This window comes from Myotis myotis, unplaced genomic scaffold (genome assembly GCF_014108235.1).
Source record: "Myotis myotis isolate mMyoMyo1 unplaced genomic scaffold, mMyoMyo1.p scaffold_m19_p_13, whole genome shotgun sequence".
In the NCBI taxonomy this organism is placed as follows: domain Eukaryota; kingdom Metazoa; phylum Chordata; class Mammalia; order Chiroptera; family Vespertilionidae; genus Myotis; species Myotis myotis.
This window is the reverse complement of record NW_023416317.1, coordinates 50662667-50681901: the sequence shown is the minus strand read 5'-3', so window position 1 is coordinate 50681901 and position 19235 is coordinate 50662667. Positions and strand designations below refer to the sequence as shown.

Genomic DNA, 19235 nt, shown 5'->3' with positions numbered 1-19235 from the left:
TTAATAAGAAGATACTATTTGTCTAATAAAGAAAGGTTAATAGTTTTCAGCCCATTAAGATTATTAACCCACAAAGCAACTCATTTTCTTCTTAAGGACAATTTTCTTCTTAAGGGAACCTAGCTAAAGGCACTCTCTTAAAGAAAAAAAACGCAATTTATACTAATTCTTTGTGATTAATCAAAGTTTAAACATTTGTATTATCTAAGACACATGAACCCCAATGGACGGAGCACGTGCTGTAGGGGTTCCTCCCATTTGACTCAGACTGTCCGGATGTTAACAGACTAACACGCACCCCTCTTCCTCAAGACACCAGCAGGTCAGAAAAGCACAAGCCCGGGACTCTGGGGACACCCAAGGCCACGTCTGGGGGGCCCCTGAAACCCTGCTCTATTCCGATAATGACACCCTGTCCCCCTGCGAAAGTCTAGGATCCTTCAGACCAGACCCGGACCTTCTGGGTTTTACTCGAAAGCAGCGATTTTCAACTCAGGGCACACAGGCAAACTAATTACTAAAACTGCAGCACTCCAAAAAATATACGTTTTGTCAATCTGACAAAAAATGAAAGAAAGAAAGAAAGACAGACAGACAGAAAGAAAGAAAGAAAAAGAAAGAAAGAAAGAAAAATTTTGATTGTCAAGGGCGGGGGGAAAAAAAGGACACATATGTAATACCCTTTGTAATACTTTAAGCAATAAAAAAATAAATAAAGATTAATTTTTAATCTCATCATCAATAAAAAAAAATAAATGAGGTATATGTGACATTTTGGGCTAAGGATGAGGGAAGGCACTTAGGGGCTTCAGAGGGGAGGAAGGTCATTGCGGATGTTAACAGATGTTCAGTAATAAGTAGTTTGCCCTGCCATATAGATTGGTCAACACAGTTATTTCTGGTGATAATATTTTTTAACATATATTTTATTGATTTTTTACAGAGAGGAAGGGAGAGGGATAGAGAGTTAGAAACATCGATGAGAGAGAAACATCCATCAACTACTTCCTGCACACCTCCTACTTGGGATGTGCCCGCAACCAAGGTACATGCCCTTGACCGGAATCGAACCTGGGACCTTTCAGTCCTCAAGCCAACGCTCTATCCACTGAGCCAAACCAGTTAGGGCGAAGGTATAATTTTGATACAGTCACACGACAGCTGTCCTTGGGTCAGCTGTGGTCACGTTTTGATTTGACAGCCTAAGGGCAGAGCGGTCAGCGGCCCTGGCTAAATAGCAGGGGGTGCCTGCCTGCTGTGAAAATTCTCAGGGTTAGGTTTTCTGAGAACGCACATCGCATGGGGAGGGACACACCTCAGCTCTCCACTCTGGAATTCTCCCTCCGGCTTCCGGGGCGGGAAGATGAGAGACTTGCCTCCACGCGGCGTGTTCGGAGGGAAGAAGCGCGGGTTTCTCAGGAAGCAGGTCCGGTTCTCCATCTTGGCCAGGAGGAGCCGCTCCAGTCTCCTCTGGGGCATCGGCAGGTGGTCCATCCAGCTCTTATTCCTCGGAGGACTTGCTTTCTGTGAGGCGAGAGTCAGGGCCAGCGGAGGGATGTGTGTGCTGCCATCGTGGCAACCGCATGGCCCACGGATGGCCCAGGCCGACTCTCTTCTCTCCTCTGCTGTGGACTGAGCACAGCTTCCTGTGTCCCTGAAACTCCTTCCCCTCATCCTCCCCCTGTCCCCGCTCCCCCTCCCCTCTCCCTTTTCCCACCCCCTACCCCCGACCCCTGCGCACAGGCTTCAGCGCTCACCTTGGCAGTTTCCGTGGTCCTGCCTTTGGCCTTTAAGCATGAGTCCCACGCCAGGCTGTCCATGGTGTAGTCGGACTCGTCTTCAGGCCTCCTGGGAAGCTCCCTGCAGGGCGGCGCCGCGGGCTTCTTGGCCCACTCTTTCTTCGGGGTGGCATGCTGCTCACAACTGAAGGTCAGTTTCAAATACCCAGGCTCGCAGCTGCCTGTGGAACCAGGGAAGCAAACTGCCTGGCCACACCGAGGGGCAGGGCCGGACGTTTCTCTGGGGACTAAACAAACCATCGACGTTTTGCCCTAAACTTTCACATTTACTACCAGATGGGCTCGGTCTTCGGCACATAGGTGACTCCCGGACCGTATTTTATGTCCGCGATGGCTTAGGACTTGAGCGGTAAACTGTCTGTTGTTGAACATGAGCAGGCCAGTGTCACCCACACACGCATGTTCACATACCCCATATGAGAACATGCTTCTGAAAAGCTCACACAGGAGTCAATGTTTGTCTTGGCTTTTTACATCTTCAAGAACATCCCCTAGAGCAGTGGTTCTCAACCTTCCTAATGCCGCGGCTCTTTAATACGGTTCCTCATGTTGTGGTGACCCCCAACCATAAAATTGTTTTCGTTTCTACTTCATAACTGTAATTTTGCTGCTGTTATGAATTGTAATGTAAATATCTGATAGGCAGGATGTATTTTCATTGTTACAAATTGAACATAATTAAAGCATAGTGATTAATCACAAAAACAATATGTAATTATATTGTTATAATATTGTCCGATGGTCTTAGGCGACCCCTGTGAAAGGGTCGTTCGACCCCCAAAGGGGTCGCGACCCACAGGTCGAGAACCGCTGCTCTAAAGGTTAAAGGAGAACATCCATTGCTAGCAAGAATGCAGTGAAACTGGTCCCACCGCACATTCCTCAGCACAACGCCTGATAAATCTTCAGTACGTGTTCACTCCCTCCTCCTCCATCTGCATCAGATAGTGGGTGTCCAACTAACTCTAGAGGACTGAGTGGCTTAACCTCCCCGACACCTGATTCTGCTGCCGCGTTCTGGCCTTAAATCTCTATGCAGCTCAGTCCGTCTGTGGGCTCTTCCCACATCACCACGCTCAGCTCCCTGGATCCCAATCTTCCCGCCTCAGTGCCTTCTCAGCTCCAAAGCCCCAGAGATCAGCAGAGTCTCACAGACCAGGGCTGCTGGAGAGCTCTTCTTCTGAGCTTCCACCAGCGGCCATCCTGATGTTTGGCCACAAAATCCAAACAGTGGCTCCCCGAAAACTACCACCCTGCTTAAGCCCACAACCCAGGTTCCCACCCCATTCATTCTCAGAAGATTATACCTCCCACATCACAAGAAACTAGCCCAATCAATCTTTCTCTCTCTCTTGCTCTCGCGCGCTCTCCCTCTCCCTCTCCCTCCCTCCCTCCCTCTCTCTCTCTCTCTCTCTCTCTCTCTCTCTCTCTCTCTCTCTCTCTCTCACACACACACACACACACACACTCATCCTTCTCTGTCTTCCTCCCCAACCTTCCTCCCATACTCAGAGGGAGAAAAGCTGCTCTGGTCCTGCATGGGACAGGGGAAAACCCCCAGGGCCATGCTCGGACTCCATCAGGAACATGCTCCCTTGCTTATGTATGTCTCACTGAAATACATGTGGTTTTTGTATTTGATTTTTGTACTATGATTCAGTCAAATACATTTCTAACCGTTTTTTCTATCTCTTGGCGTTGAGTAGCTAACCAGAGCACCCTATTCCACATTGAAGAGTTGAGACTTTTGTCTTGCACGTGTCAAGTAGCAGATCTGACCCTGCCAACGGCCACTATCAAAATTAAAGAAAAAGGGGGTGGGGAACCGTGTGAACAAGGAAATGGCAGCAAACATGGTCCTGCTACTAACGGGCGTCGCTGGGACCATGGCAGAGGCTCCGAGGGAGCACAGAGGCGTTACCTTTAGGCGCAGAGCAAAATGGCACTGGATCGCTGTAGTAATCGTCCGGGCAGATCAAGTGATGCTTCTGTAGCAACTTGTTGTCCACGCACCATCTGAAGATCGTCTTCACTAGGTACAAGGGAACAAGGACAAGGGTGTTTCAAGCCAGACTGACGTTGAAGAAGCTACCCCCAAGCTTCCTTCATCCTCTGAGCATAACCATCTAACAACATTCTTCCTCAGAACCCTGTGGTAATTCTGAGATTTAAGAAACGAATCAGCCAGTTGACCAGCCACTTAAAAGAGGACAACCATTGGGCAAGGCTGTGCTGTGATATGGTTTCAGCTAAAATATTGTTACTGACAGAGAGGCCTATAACAAAACAGCACCAAGAGAAGCGTGGTTGAGTGAATAAAGGGCCACAATTCTTCATTGCTTCCGTAGCCACATCCTTGGCCATGTGGCTCCTGCTACTTTAGACAGAGCTCTCACTTCACCCTTGACTTTGGTCACATGATTGATGTGATTTTCTGATGAGATGTCGCCTGTGGTTTGAAATGTGATTGTACAGCTGAGCTTTCTCCCTCTTGTGTCTTTGCCAACATCATGAGAAGAGCGTCCCTGCCCAGGAGGGAAGCTCCTGCCCCTTCATTCTGGACCCCAGCATGAATCCACATGGAGCAAACCTGAGCCCAACCTGCAGCAAGGAGCCACGTCCAGCCAGACCCACAGCTTGAAGCCGATCCAGCTGACCAGGTCCAACCTAGATCATCCAACCCCCAGCTGGCCCACAGACACATGAGAGAAAATCTCATTAACAGAGTGGGGAGTCAGTGATTAATATTTATGGTTGATGAGCCAAGAAATAGTCGTCAAGACATCTTAGTTAGAGGAGAACAGAAGAATTACAGCTAAAAATGAAAGAGGTGAGGTGGAGCATTTTTTTCCCAATGGACTTTATTTTTAGAGCAGTTTTAGGTTCTCAGCAAAACTGAGAAGACGGTACAGAGATTTCCTGTGTACTCTGTCTACCCCCCCCCCACACCCCCCCACATACACAGCCTCCCCATTATCAGAGGCCCCCACCAAAGTGGTGCATTTGTTACAACTGACACATCATCATCACCCAAGGTCCACAGTTTACACTATGGCTCACTCTTGGTGCTGTACATGCTAAGGGTTTGGACAAATGAAAAGTGACATTCATGGGTGAAGGCTTTTTATATTCCATTAGAAGCTTTCCTAAATTACTTAATTTTCTTAAACCATGTATAGTAATACATTGATAAAAAAAATTATGGAATAAATAGGATGAGTGGAAGATTTGGAAGTTTTCAAACTTTGTTGCTCGCTCCATTAACCAACATGGTGATTTTAAATGGCCTCCCTTTTGGAGGGTCCTATAACCAAGGGTAGAGGAGAGACAAGGGAAGAATATATGTTTCTCCCATCATATGTTAGTTTGGGGATTTTGAGATTTGGCTTAGTTACTGTAATAGCCAGGGTTCAATCAGGAAAACAGAAATTACTCTACGTGAATCACATAGTAAGGGTTGGTTTGAATGCAGGGGATTATGGAGGGGGAGAGAGAAAGTCAGGGAACCATCATGAACCAGTTCAGCCAGCAGCCCTGAGGCTGGGGGTTCTTGAGGAGTTACCTGGAAGCTACTGTGAAATTCACAGCTGCTCGGTCACCTGCCTGCTACTGCTTCTTGAGAACAGTGGCCTCCCCTTCCAAAACTCACCAAGGGCCTCTGACCATTGGGAAAAGGCACATTCCGGGAGATGCTTGCGCCCTCCCCACCTCCCTCCGCCTCCTCTCCTTTCAACACAGAGACCTCAGCAGGGACTGGCAGCAAGGCCAAGTTGACATAATCTAGCCCAGTTCTCAAAGGCTTTGGTGATGGTCTATTTGAAGGATCATGGGATCAAACTTTCATACAAAAGGCAAAGGCCACGTGGGAAGATGTACCCTCTCCCATCTGATAACGTTGCCTCCACAGCCCTCCCCCGGGGCGTGGGTGGTTGGGTGTTGGGTCTGCAAAGCAGGGAGAAGTTTGTGTATCTGAATCTTTGGAAAGTCTCTCTCCTTGTCGGGCCTGGATTACGTACCAGGAGAGCCTTGGGAAACCCTGCACGGCTGTGACCATCCTCCCCACCTGGGCAGGGTGGGCCTCCTGCACTGACCCTGAGCATGACTCTGTAAGGGGTGGGGCCATCCAGTCCCCCAAGATAATGTGGAAAATTTACCAGCAGGGGAAGGGAATGAGAGCGTGAGATGTTCTGCAGAATTCTGACCTTTCTCCCTCGGCCTGGGGACATTTGTGTGTGTGTCCAACCCTGTGACAGCTGTAGCAGCCAACAGAGGAAGGCTGCCTCTGGGCCTCAAGGAAGGAAAGTTTCAGGGCCTGTCCTCTCCATCAATCATCTCAGTTAAAAGAGGCTGGGGGCCTGGCTGGGTAGGTTGGTTGGTTGGAGCATCATCCAGTACACCAAAAGGTCGCAGGTTCCATCCCCAGCCGGGGCACATGTGGGGTAGTGGGGTGGGGGTAACCAATCAATGTTTCTCTCTCACATCGATGTTTCTCTTTCTCTCTCTTCTCTCCTCCCCCCCTTTCTCCCTGCCTCTCTCTCTCTAAAGTGAATAAAAACATATCCTTGGGTGAGGATTTTAAAAAAGAGTTTCTTGGGTCACCTTGCTGGACACGGAGAAGAAGGGATCAGAGGCATGTTCAGGAAACTGGATTAAGTTCTCTACTTCTGCTACTTTTGAAATAAAAGAGAACATTATGAGCAGAAGGCTCAGAAACCTGAGCAGAAAATATCTGATTATGACTCAATATTATCTTGAGTTAAAAAAATGAAGGTCATTGCAAAATTCTTCTGACTGATCTTTGTTTCCCAGTTCTCAATGTTTCAGTTCACTTTCATTAAAAAAAACACACACACACACACACACACAAAACCAAAAACCACAACCAACCAATTATTTAATCTCCTTTGATCTCTAGCCAAAAGAATCCTATGAAAGACAGGGACACACTGACTCCCAAAGCTCAGGGTTGATTATCAGGCAACTAATAAAACCTCATGAGCATCTGCTCCCAGAAATCTCTGCCTAAACGCATGGCTGAGGGAGGGATTCTGGCAGGTCCATGGCTCTGCTGTGGTGGAAGGGGAACAGGAGGAGATGTGGGATCCGTGCTGAGAATTTACTATCTAATGGGACCCGAGCCTCTGAGGTGGCAGGTCTGACAAGGACAGGTCCTCCCGCTCAGAGCCACCCCCTAAGGGAAGTTATCTAACCAAGCGTGACACTGTGTCTGGTCAACGATTCTTCAAATCGGGGTCCCAGCCCTTCTGCGCTGTGGGGATTTAGGGAAGTTATTTGATCCTCTCTCTGAGTTCAGTTCCTACACCGATAAAATGGAGAGAAATCTACCTCACAGAATCATTGGACAGATCCAGTGGGAGAACCTATCATCCCACAGTGAAATGCCTTTCTAAGCCACTGTATCTTCTACGTCTCCCTCCCTCTGAGCCACAGATACGTCAGGTCTTCCAACCCTAAAACCACCGTCCCTTCTGCCTACTGCTTGGGAAAATAATGACTTTCAGGGGTGCGGGAGGATAGATCAAAGTTTTTTTGTGGGAAATAAAAGGGAACCAGGGCTTCTTGGAGAAATGGCTGATTCTAAGTCTGGGGCAATAAACACACAAGATGAGCCTGAAAGTCATCAAAGACCATGTGTCCAAGAGTTAGGAGTCAACCTGAAAAGGCTCAATTTGGCCAAAGATGGGACGGCTGGAGCATCAATAAGGATGACAAATATAATTGTAGTTATGAAACCCACGAGTTCATCATGGTACTGAAAACAAACTAAATAAGCCTCATCAGTCATGTTTGAAAGATGCCAGGGGGACCAACTTATTATTTCCAAAACTGGCGAATACGGGGAAAGAATTAATTCTGCTCATATCTTGGGGTAATCAACATAGTTGCTGAAAAGTTTCTCTTTATGGAAGTATTCCAGTACCATTAGCATTTTATTATAATAAAAGCGTAATATGCTAATTAGACCTGGGGTCCTTCCGGACGACCTCCTGGATGAAGCCGGGGCTTCGAGGGAAGCCTGGGTCCCGGGTACCTGCTGGCGGCCAGAGGGAAGCCGGTGCTGGCAGCTGGGGGAAGGAAGGCCTACTCTTGCGTGAATTTCGTGCACTGAGCCTCTAGTTTTATTATATTTTACAACCCCCAAGGAAACAACAGGTCCAGGCAAAAGCTGCCAGCATCATGGAGAGAGAGACATCAGATACCATGTACCTCCTGAAGGAAGCACACAGCACCAGTGAAGTGGTCTTGCTCCTCTCTGCTCCTCTCCCCCCACCAAACTGTACCTAAACCTCACTAAGCCTCTAGAACTAATGACTGAGTTGCAGGCAATAGGGGGACCATAAGAACAGGTTAAACACCACCACAATGTTGAAATCAGAAAAAGCAGACTGTGGACACGTCTGTAGGAAAAAGAACACAATTTCTTTAACGAGTGCATTGATTAAAGACAGCATCACCATCGAGGTGGCTAGTTAAGGAAGTTTTCAGCAAATGCCGGTGGTGCGGTGATGGAGCTTTGATGAGGAGCAAGATCTTGGAGAACCCTGAGAATGCCTCTCCGAGAAATACTAAGAAATTACCACTGAACTCGGTGAATTTAAATTCCTGTAGGTTCTGTGTGTGGAGGGTCAGCCTGGGGTGTAAACTTAAGGTCTCCTCAGGTTTTTCTGAGCCTTTCCTTGGGCATGTGCAATCATATTTTAATTTCTCCCATGTATCCAGTGTTTTTGAATGTCACCGTATTTATTGATTTCAGAGAGGAAGGGAGAGGGAGAGAGACATAGAAACATCAATGATGAGAGAGAATCATTGATCTGCTGCCTCCTGTGTGCTCTCTACTGGGGATTGAGCCTACAACCTGGGCATGTGCCCTGACCGGGAATCGAACCGTGACCTCCTGGTTCCTAGGTCGATGCTCAACCACTGAGCCACGCCAGCTGGGCTAGAATGTATTTATACCAACCACTGAACAATACACTTAAGAATGACTAAGAAGGTAAATTTTATGTTATGTGCATTTTGCCACAATAAAAAAATTGGAAAAAAAATAAGTTGTCAATACCATGAAAGACAGGAAAAGATAAAAGAATTGTACCAAATGAAAAGTCTAATAAAAGAGACATGACAAGTATATGCAACATGACTTCCTAGACAGGATGCCTGACCAGCGAGGAGAGAGAGAGCCACTGTCCACCAGCTGAGAAATGTGAATGGGGCCTGTGAACTGGAGGTTAATGTTGCACCAATGCCAATTTCTGGGCTTGGAGGGTTGTGTACTGGTTATGTAGGAGAGTGTCCCTGTTTTGGAGACATGCACACTGGAGTGTTTTGTGGTCATGAAACATCACATCTGCAACTTGCTGTCCAAATGTTCAGGTAATGACTAGCGAGCGAGCAATGGAGCAAATACGGAAATATAGTCACAGCTGGGGAGTCAGGGTGAAAGCACATGGGGGTTCTTTATACACACCTGGAGGCATCTTGATGTTGGGCTCAAGTGCCTGGACTTTGGCCTGGTGCGTGGCCCGCTCTTTCTCCGCGATGGCCCGTGCATTGGCCTGAATGATATGTCTCTCCAACATTTCAAACTCATCCAACCGCTGCTTATAGAGCTTCCGAATCTGGCAGGTGGATGATCAAATGCACAGAAGTGTGAGATCACATAGCTTTACTCAACCTCACCCCAGCATCAGGGCTTTTTGGGAAGCACCGAACTATAGAGGCCATCGGGTCTACCCTGACCGATGTGAAAACTGAGACCTACAGAGTAAAATGGTTTAAAGGCGTCAGAGGACAGTCAGGAACGGAGGCCAGCTGGAAAGCCTGTCTCCTGACTTCACAGTAAAGAGAGCTGCCATCCAAATCCTGAAATTCCAAATACAAGTCAGCACACCACGTGGTAGACAGAGGGTTGTGCCACCCAGATCCCCATTCAAAGGACTTGCTCCTGAGCTGCGGGCGGCTTAGGGTTCACACAGCCTCCAGCTGCCAGCCCTTCCGAGTAAACTCAGTAAACTCAGCTAGTTGAGGGCTCTCAGCTGAGCCTCCCTGCAGGGAGTCACGAGAAGGCAGCCCTGGCAGAGAGGCCTCAAGTTGGCTGCTTTCCTCTTTGCACAGATGAGGAGGTAGAGCTGCTGTTCCAGAGACGGGGCATGCCTCCTACCATCTGGGCACGAATGTCCCGGCTAAGACTGTGGTTTCCCATACAAAGGCAGACAACCCCCCCTCTCCCCCCAGGAGGGGGAGTGACTTTCAGCTTTATCTCCAGGGAACAATTATTCCGCCATCTGCCCCAGTCATAAAATACAGAAATACAGGCATACCTTGTTTTATTATAATTCGCTTTATTGCACTTCACAGGTGTGTTTTTCTACTAATTGAAGGCAAGACCTTCCACCAGCAAAAAGATTACCACTGGTTTTATTGCGGTGATCTGGAACCAAACCCGCAGTATCTCCGAGGTCTGCCTGTATACTGTATAATGTGTGTGTGCGCAGAGAAATGAAGGTAGGTGTGACAGGTTTAGGCCTTCTGTGTGTAGTATGTATTTGTATAATTGTATGTTGAGTGCTCCTGGAACGTGGGGAACATGTGACAGGGACTTGGCTCTTTCCCAGCTGCATCCCGGTGCCTGGAACAGCGCTTGGCAGCCGGCAGGCGCTCATACTTGTGGAGCAGCAAATACTGCGGGGGAGGGGTTGGGGGAGGAGCAACTTTCTGGGGGGCGCGTCCTGGGTCCCCAGCACTGTCCTCAGGTGCGACGGGCCCCACCAGTAGGGAGCGCGCGGGGACGCAGGGCCGGGGCCCGTGTTACCTGCTGCAGCTCATCCACGAACTCCTCGTGGACGTCATCCTCGCTGCCGCGGGCCTTGATCAGATTTGTGCTCACGTCGTCGCCGAACACCTCGGCCGTGTACAAATTCCGGAAGACGCCGGTGAGCAGGTGCGAGATGTCCTGGGTGCGCAGGGAGGTGGGGCGCAGGCGCAGCAGCTGCGGCTCCGGCAGCTGTGGGAGCGTGGGCAGCGAGAAGCGGCGGGGCCGACTCCTGAAGCTGGGATGGAAAGACTCGGGGTAAGCGAGGGAGGACAGCCAGACGGACTGGCTGGGGCGGCAGATCCGCGACAGACGCGAGGTTGTCGTCCATGTTGACCCCGCGAACGCGTAGGATCCAGACTTGGAGGAGCGGCGGTCTCTGGCTGGTCCGGGCTCCATGGCAACTAAGACGCCGCTAACGGCACTTCCGCTGCTGGCCCCGCCTTTTCCGCTTTGCCTCCCTGGTCCACAGCGTCGTCGTTGTCATCGTCATCAATAGGCTCATCACTAGCGTCACCTGTGTTCAGGTGAGCTTATTGGAGAAAAGGTTAGAACTCAATGGAGAAAGGGTTAGTGGACACAGCCAGGACAGTCTGGTTGCAAAACCTTGTTCCTAACTACCTATCTTCACCCGTCCGTTCTGGAATTTGTTAAGCAATCGTTAATTCGCTCTTTTAATATTTACTGTATAAGATTCTGTTTCAGGTCTGTGCCGGGAGCTGGAGATACCAAAGGAAGTACGATGCTGCTTCTGTCCTCAGTAGCTCACTGTGTGTGTGTGTGTGTGTGTGTGTGTGTGTGAGAGAGAGAGACACACACACACACACACACACACACACACACACACACACACACGAGGGTGGTGAACAAGGTGGGAACAGAAACACAATGACAGTTTAGCGGGTTTAGGCCAAGCTGGAGATAAATGGTGGTGGTCATGGAACCACATAGGACAGGAGCTTAATCGGTCTGTAAAGTGAGTGTGAACAGTGGTGTTTGGAAGAAGTGAAGACCAAGCGGAGATGTAAAAGAATGAGTAGACTCACCGTTAGTCATCAAGGCAGTGGAAATTAAAAGCACAATGTGAAAGCACCACACACTTTAGTAGAATATGAAGTCAGTCAGTCAATCAATCGACAAATCAATAAAAACAAATGAACCAGCCAACCTAGTGCGGGTGAGATGTGAAGCAACGCGAGTTCTCACATATTGCAACGGGAATGCAAACCAGCATGGCAGCTCTGGGAAAACAGTTCGGCAGTTTCTTATAAAGTTACCCACACGGCAGCCCCACTCTTAGGTATCTCCGCAAGTGAAATAAAAACTCATGGGCACACATAATCCCATATACAAATGTTTAAGGCAGCTTTATTCATATCCTCCAAAATCTGGAAAAAACCCAAATGTCCCATCCACTGGTGAAAGAATAAACTGGCACATCTATCTATATATTAGAATAATCTCAACAATAAAGAGGAAACAGACTATTGATACACAACAGCATAGATGAATGATCAAATTGCTAACCTAAGAAACATTCAAACCTTTAGAGGATTTTTGTGAGTTTATTTGAGCCAAACTGTTGACCATTGCCTGCCAGGAAACAGAATCTCCATGTATTGAGACAATGTTCCAGAGAATAGCTGTTTTTGTTTGTTTGTTTGTTTGTTTGTTTGTTTTTTTACCTACTTTTATAAAATATCATCAAAGGAGGAGATGTAAGAGGGTTACATGAAATCCATTGGGGATAGATTAGGGAGGTGGGAGAAAGCAAAGGGCAAGGGTTGGGGGGCTCTGGGATTGGATAAAAAGTATAATGATAGACACATGCTTCTTTTACATATGATAGTTAACAGTCAACATGATAACAGTAACAATGAGGAAACTTGTGGTTTCGCCCTGGTGCATTGCTTGTGCCCTGAGGGAAGGTACAAGTTACCCTGACATTCCCAAGGTATGTTATCGGAGATGCAAAAAGACAACAGGCTCAGCTAAGATCAAAGTTGATCTTTGTCAGGGAAGATACCGGCCTAGGACATGACTACCCACTAAAAACTGCTCTTTAATTTTAAAAGTTTTAATTTCAGACCATCCTTTGTGGTTACTTTAGGTCTCTGAGCTTGCAAGGCCACCACACAGACCTTCCCTGAGCTAGTCAGGTTAGCATGTGGCCCCTTTTCATCCACAAAATGCATCATGCTGGGTAAAAAACAACCGCATTCCAACAGGCTATGCTACGGAATGATTCCATTTATACACCGTGGAAAATGCAAACAGAAAATAGGTCAGTGGTTGTCAGGTGCTGGTGGTGAGAATTAGAGTGAGCTCCAAAGGAGCACGAGGGAATTTCTTGGGGGTGATGAAATCTTCTGTCTTGACTGGTAGTGGTTACAAAACTATGGATTTGTCAAACCTCGCGGACCACAAACCTCCAGCTGCCAGCCCTTCCGAGTTTTCTTCCTTCCTCTCTATCTGTACACTCTAAAGCAGCCGTGGGCAAACTACGGCCCGCGGGCCGGATCGGGGCCCATTTGAAATGAATAAAACTAAAAAAAAAAAAAAAAAAGACTGTACCCTTTTATGTAATGATGTTTACTTTGAATTTATATTAGTTCACACAAACACTCCATCCATGCTTTTGTTCCGGCCCTCCGGTCCAGTTTAAGAACCCATTGTGGCCCTCGAGTCAAAAAGTTTGCCCACCCCTGCTCTAAAGGGTACATTTTTTTTTATTTTTATTTTTTAAATATATTTTATTGATTTCTTACAGAGAGGAAGGGAGAGAGATAGAGAGTCAGAAACATCGATGAGAGAGAAACATCGATCAGCCGCCTCCTGCACATCTCCCACTGGGGATGTGCCCGCAACCCAGGTACATGCCCTTGACCGGAATCGAACCTGGGACCTTTCAGTCCGCAGGCCGATGCTCTATCCACTGAGCCAAACCGGTTTCGGCTAAAGGGTACATTTTACTGTATATAAATTCTACTTCAATTTTTTAAGTGAAAAGAAAAAATAAGGATGAGTAAGCCAGGAAAGAAGGAAAAAGGACAGTCCCTGCAGAAGGTCCCCATTGTGCAAAAGTTGGGAGAGAACACCGCACACGGGGGGAACATAAGAGAAGTTGAGGAGTGGAACTGATGAGAGATGGACCTAAAAAGGTAGAATGGACCAGACTTGCTGATGGATACTGGGAGTGAGAGAGAAGAGGGGTCAGGAATGACTCCCTCATATCCTGTGTGTGCGACCAGGTGGATACCTGTGTGATCTGTTCAATGAGATGTTCGGGAAGAGGGCTGCTCCTGTCCGGGGCAGCAGTTTGACATCTGTCATCATTGGCACAGCGTGGACTGTCATCATTGGCACAGCGTGGCTTCTGCTCACGGGCGATACAACTGGCCGCTTTTACTCCCGGGGTGAGTCTGCGTGCCTTACAGCCTGAAACCCACTTCCTGAGATGAGCCCAGGATGTTTGCCCACAGACCTGGCCCACTTCCGCTTCTCTTGGTTGGGCGTACCTCCCTCGTGGGTCCCTTCCAGTATTTCATCCTCAGGGCTGGCAATCTAGGGCCCCTGCTGATTATGTACCTGAGAGAGGCCCCTGCTCTGGCTTTCCTTCAGTCGCATCCTTCTCTATGGAGTGAGGAGACCGCTAGGCCAAGGTAACTTGCCCCAAAATGATTTGCCTAAACGTCCTGAGCCATTGACAGGGCCTGTGCAGGCCTCTTTAAGTCCCTCCTCCCATTGCTCACTGGTGCTGGCACTAAGGGTAGCTTTGGTGGGAGGTGGAGGAAGCTTGGCTAAATGGGCTGGTTGTCCAATTGTCTACACCAGCGGTTCTCAACCTGTGGGTTGCGAACAATGAAAATACACCCTGCATATCAGATATTTACATGACGATTCATAACAGTAGCAAAATTACAGTTATGAAGTAGCAACGAAAATAATTTTATGGTTGGGGGTCACCACAACATGAGGAACTGTATTAAAGGGTCGCGGCATTAGGAAGGTTGAGAACCACTGGTCTACATGCATGCAAGGTCCCCAGCGGTGCACAAGGGAGATGTGTGTGACAGGAGACCTGGAACAGTCTGGGGGCCTCCATTGCTCTGATATTAGGAGTGGGCCAACTCAAACCAAGCGGTCTTCTTAGTGAGGAGCAGTTCTTCTTATGGAGGCTCCCTGGACCCCTTCCTGTCCTTGGGAAGGGCAGGCCAGTGGATACTTGCCATCACTTTTGGCCTCTCCATCCTGCCTCAACAGCCTCAGAGTAGGTCACAGGGAATCTGGGACCACCTGGGAGGTCTCCCCCTTTTCCGATCCCTCCCACCCACTGGCTTCAGTCCCCTCTGCTCTGTCCAGGCTGATGCCTCTAGCAACCTTTCAATTCCTCCAATGCCAATGGCCACTCCTCTGTCTTCCTCTCCCTCCACCTTTCAGCAACTGTGCTGAAACTCCCTCTTAAAGACGCACTCTCTTCCCTTGCTTTCCCCTTTCCTCTATGCTTCCCCGTCTCCTCTCTTCTCCCTCTTCTCCTGGTATCTCTCAGCCCGATAAGCTGGATTCATCCCTGATTCCACTGTGCCGAGCATTCAATTTGTTTGCTGTCTGACCAACTAAATAAATGAATGGTTCAAACCAGGCACAGTAACAAGGGCAGGGGCCACCTTTGCACCACTTGGCAGCCCTCCCCCGGGAGGGATTCAGCAGCACAAAGGGAGTTTCCTGAGTTGCCTTCTTCACTTTCTAACATGTGCTGCCCACCAGAATTTTTCTTTGTTTATCTCTGGGTTCCCACACACATTGCTTGGCCTTTTTTAATTGTTTTACTTTTAAGATTCAAAAGTTATATGTCATCATGGTAAAAAAATAAAATAAAATAGCACATAAAGAACAAAAGTAAGTGTCCTCTTCTCAAACTCTTTCCCTGGATGAGTTCTGCATCCTTCCAGCTATTTTTCCTGCCGGTACAAATATCAGTATCTATAGTTTTTTAAAATTTTATTGAAAAGCACAAATGAGACCTGACCGGTTTGGCTCAGTGGATAGAGCATCGGCCTGCGGACTGAAGGGTCCCGGGTTCGATTCCGGTCAGGGGCATGTGCCTTGGTTGCGGGCACATCCCCAGTGGGGGGTGTGCAGGAGGCAGCTGATCGATGTTTCTCTCTCATTGATGTTTCTAGCTCTCTATCCCTCTTCCTTCCTCTCGGTGAAAAATCAATAAAACATATATTTAAAAAAAGAAAAAGAAAAAAGAAAAGCACAAATGACATCATATTGTACATTACACACACACACACACACACACACACACACAGCCATTTGCTTTCTTTCACTTATGTCCTACATCACCTCACAGAAAACTGTTTGTTTTTTTTAAAACAGATGCAAGAGAACCTGATGTATGGAATGTAAGTTATGTACCCAGGTCCCTGCTAATGAACTTTACCTTGCACAGTGTTTTTGTATATAGTATAGAGATACTATCATATCTCTATATAATATCATATCTCTATATTATATAATATCCTAGAATTAGAATTGCTTTGCCAAGGGTATGCACGTTTAAATATTTGAAATATTGCCAAATCGCCCTCCGGGAAGAGGATCCCAGAGAGGACTCAACGAGCATTCTGTGAGGGCGGATGGACATTGAAAACATACTTTGAGCCATATCCCGAATTTTATCCCACCCCACAACTCCCTCCAAAACTCCAGACTTGTACATTCATCTTGAACTTGACACCTAGCCTTGAGTGTTTCAAGGCCCCTCAAACCTCACGTGTCCAAAACAGAGCGCCTGCTCCTCCTCGGCCTTCGCTGTTTCAGTTACTGGAACTCTGCCTTCCCGTGGCCCAGGCCAAAAGCTTGGCGTCACTCTTGACTCCCCTTTCTCTCACAGCCCCCACCTGTCAGCTCTGCCATCAAAATGCACCCAGCCTCCTACCAGTTCTCATGACCTTCATGCCTCCCTCTGAGGTCTGAGCCGCCACCCACTCTCACCTGAATCGCTGCAAGTGCCTCCCCATGGGACTCCCTGCTTCAGCCCTGTCCCTCCATGATACTTCTCCTTCCAGAAGCCAAAGTGATTCCTTTAACACAAGTCAGCCGTGTCCCTCCACAGCTCGAAACCTTCCAAGTGCTTCCCATTTTCCCCAAAGTACAAGTGGACGCCCTTGGAAGGCCCGACAGGACCTGGACCCCATCACCATTCTGTCCTCCCCCAGGACCCACCTTCCTCACTCTCTCTGCTCCAGCCACAGGGTCTCCTTGCCCGTCCTCCAACCACCACACCCACCTGCGTCAGGGTCTTGGCACTGCCCTGACTCCTCTACCACAGAGGTCTGCGAATGGCCCACTCTCTCGCCTCCTTCAAGTCTTTGCTCAAATGGCACTTTCCCCAGAAGACGCAGCCTGGCCAACCCATTTAAAATTTAACCCTCTCCCATTCTTGAATTCCCTTACCTCTTAAATTGTCCTTATACCTAATGTACTAAACAATTTACTTCTTTTGTTTCTTACAGCATCTCTTCTTTCCATTGGAACATAAGCTTCATGAGGTGGGGGTTTTGGTATATATATATATATATATATATATATATATATATATATATATTTTAAAATATATTTTATTGATTTTTTTTACAGAGAGGAAGGGAGAGGGATAGAGAGTTAGAAACATCAATGAGAGAGAAACATCGATCAGCTGCCTCCTGCACACCCCCTAACTGGGGATGTGCCCGCAACCAAGGTACATGCCCTTGACATGAATCGAACCTGGGACCCTTCAGTCCGCAGGCCGATGCTCTATCCACTGAGCAAAACAGGCTAGGGCTTGGTATATTTTTTTACTGATGATTCCCATGCTTCTAGAACAGTACTTGGTACAGAGTAGGTGCTCAATAAATATTTGTTGACTAAATTAAAGGACAGAATAGTTTTGAAACTGGAGTTTCAGTTCTTCTTCAGTTTGCTCATTCCTTAAGTGTGCCTCCTCCCTCAAGGCTGTGCCTCCTCCCTCAGATGAGGGTCTGAGGGCTATGCCCCTGTCTGTTCCCCCGCATCCGGCACTGGACTCTGCCTGTGGAGTGGGGCAGGGTGGGAGTGAGTGTGGGACTTAGTCCACAGTGAAATAAACATCACAGTCACACCCCTGGCTGGTGTGGCTCCGTTGGATGGAGTGTCATCCTGTACACTGAAGGGTTGTGGGCTCAATTCCCAGTCAGGGCACATACCTAGGTTGCAGGTTCGATCCCTGGTCGGGGTACATATGGGAGACACCTGATCAATGATTCTCGCTCACATTGATGTCTCTCTCTCTCTCTCTCTCTCTCTCTCTCTCTCTCTCTCTCTCTCTTCCCTTCTCTCTAAAATCAATAAGCACGTCCTCAGGTGAGGATTGAAAAAAATCAGTTAAATTCACATATGAATATGCAATAAAATCCCACAAATATAATTATAGAAAAGTAACCCCAAATTGTCCCATACTGACCTGGGATTACCCACAGGCCCAGACACCTTGTGGTCTGGTGTGGCATCCTGATCCTTGCACGGTCAGTAGTCTCTTCCTGACTTGATCTGAGCCCTCACTTCCCCACAGCTACTCCCTTGGGGGAGGCAGCCTTCACTTTTCCTCCCGAAGCACCCGGACTTGGGTCCGGAACCCTCTGGGGGGAGCTCAGATGGGGTGTTCCAGTCTTCGCAAGCATCGGGCACACTCTTGGGCCAAGAGCGGCAGGATCAGTAGCAGAGGCCAGGAAGAGGACAGCTGTGGGAAGCGGGGATTCCCGTACATGTCTGTCCAGCAGGCATTTATTCATACCAGGACTCAACGTCTGTTACTTTAGCTGATTCCGACCTCAGAGCTGCAAGATGTGATGGGACTTGCTCAGGGTCTCGGAGCAGGAAACAGCAGAGCCAAGGTTTAAACAGCCCCTCACCCCCCATGCCCTGGGTCAGGGGCCCCAAAGACAAGGAGGGAGCAGAATAAACCTCACCCACCTCACCAGCTTGTTTCTGGGGGAGGCGTTGAGCAGGGCCAGCCCTGAGAACCCCGGGAGCCTGACCATCCTGAAGGTTGGCATTCAAAAGTGGTGGAGGGGCCAAGGGAAGCGACTTGAGGTAGACACTGGCCCAAACACTAGGTTTCAACTGTCCCCAGTCATCCCAGAAGCCTCCTCCCCCCAAACTCACCTTTACACACACCCTGAAGACAGGATGGGCAGCTAGGGAGGTGGTGAGAGGCCTGTAACTCCGCCATTAGGCAACTAGTCTTTGGGCAGGCATGACCTCTCTGCGCACCCGGCTGAGCCTGCTGAGTCACCGGGATCTCAGGGCATCTTGTAGAGGTAGCTGAGAGCTGGGATTTGAGGGGATGGGGGAAGGGGTGGGGCAGGGCAGTCATTTAGGCACTTGGCAAGTTTAGGCAGAGAGAGCAGAATCCAGCAACTTTGTGGTTGGGTACAAAGCCTCTTGCTGGGCCCTCTAGTGACTAGTCCCTCCACGCACATAGGTACAGGCATAACCACCTCACAGGCTTTACTCAGCAGACACAAGCAGAGTGCCTCCCAGCCTGTAGGAGAGAAAGGGGCGGAGGGACAGGA

At 48.4% G+C, this 19235-nt stretch overlaps 1 protein-coding gene across 2 annotated transcripts in view; it reads right to left on the bottom strand.

The window, feature by feature from the left end:
• DLEC1 (DLEC1 cilia and flagella associated protein) overlaps nucleotides 1–11109 on the bottom strand; it is a 44980-nt gene extending 33871 nt beyond the window's left edge. For both annotated transcript variants that reach the window (XM_036333167.1, XM_036333168.1), the window contains exons 1-5: nucleotides 10633–11109; nucleotides 9289–9439; nucleotides 3721–3831; nucleotides 1758–1960; nucleotides 1316–1524 (exon numbers count right to left, since the gene is read on the bottom strand). In XM_036333167.1, the coding sequence (XP_036189060.1) occupies nucleotides 1316–1524; nucleotides 1758–1960; nucleotides 3721–3831; nucleotides 9289–9439; nucleotides 10633–11031 (1073 nt within the window). In that variant the 5' untranslated portion in view covers nucleotides 11032–11109. The remainder of the gene's footprint in view (nucleotides 1–1315; nucleotides 1525–1757; nucleotides 1961–3720; nucleotides 3832–9288; nucleotides 9440–10632) is intronic.
• Between the last annotated feature and the right edge of the window lie 8126 nt (nucleotides 11110–19235).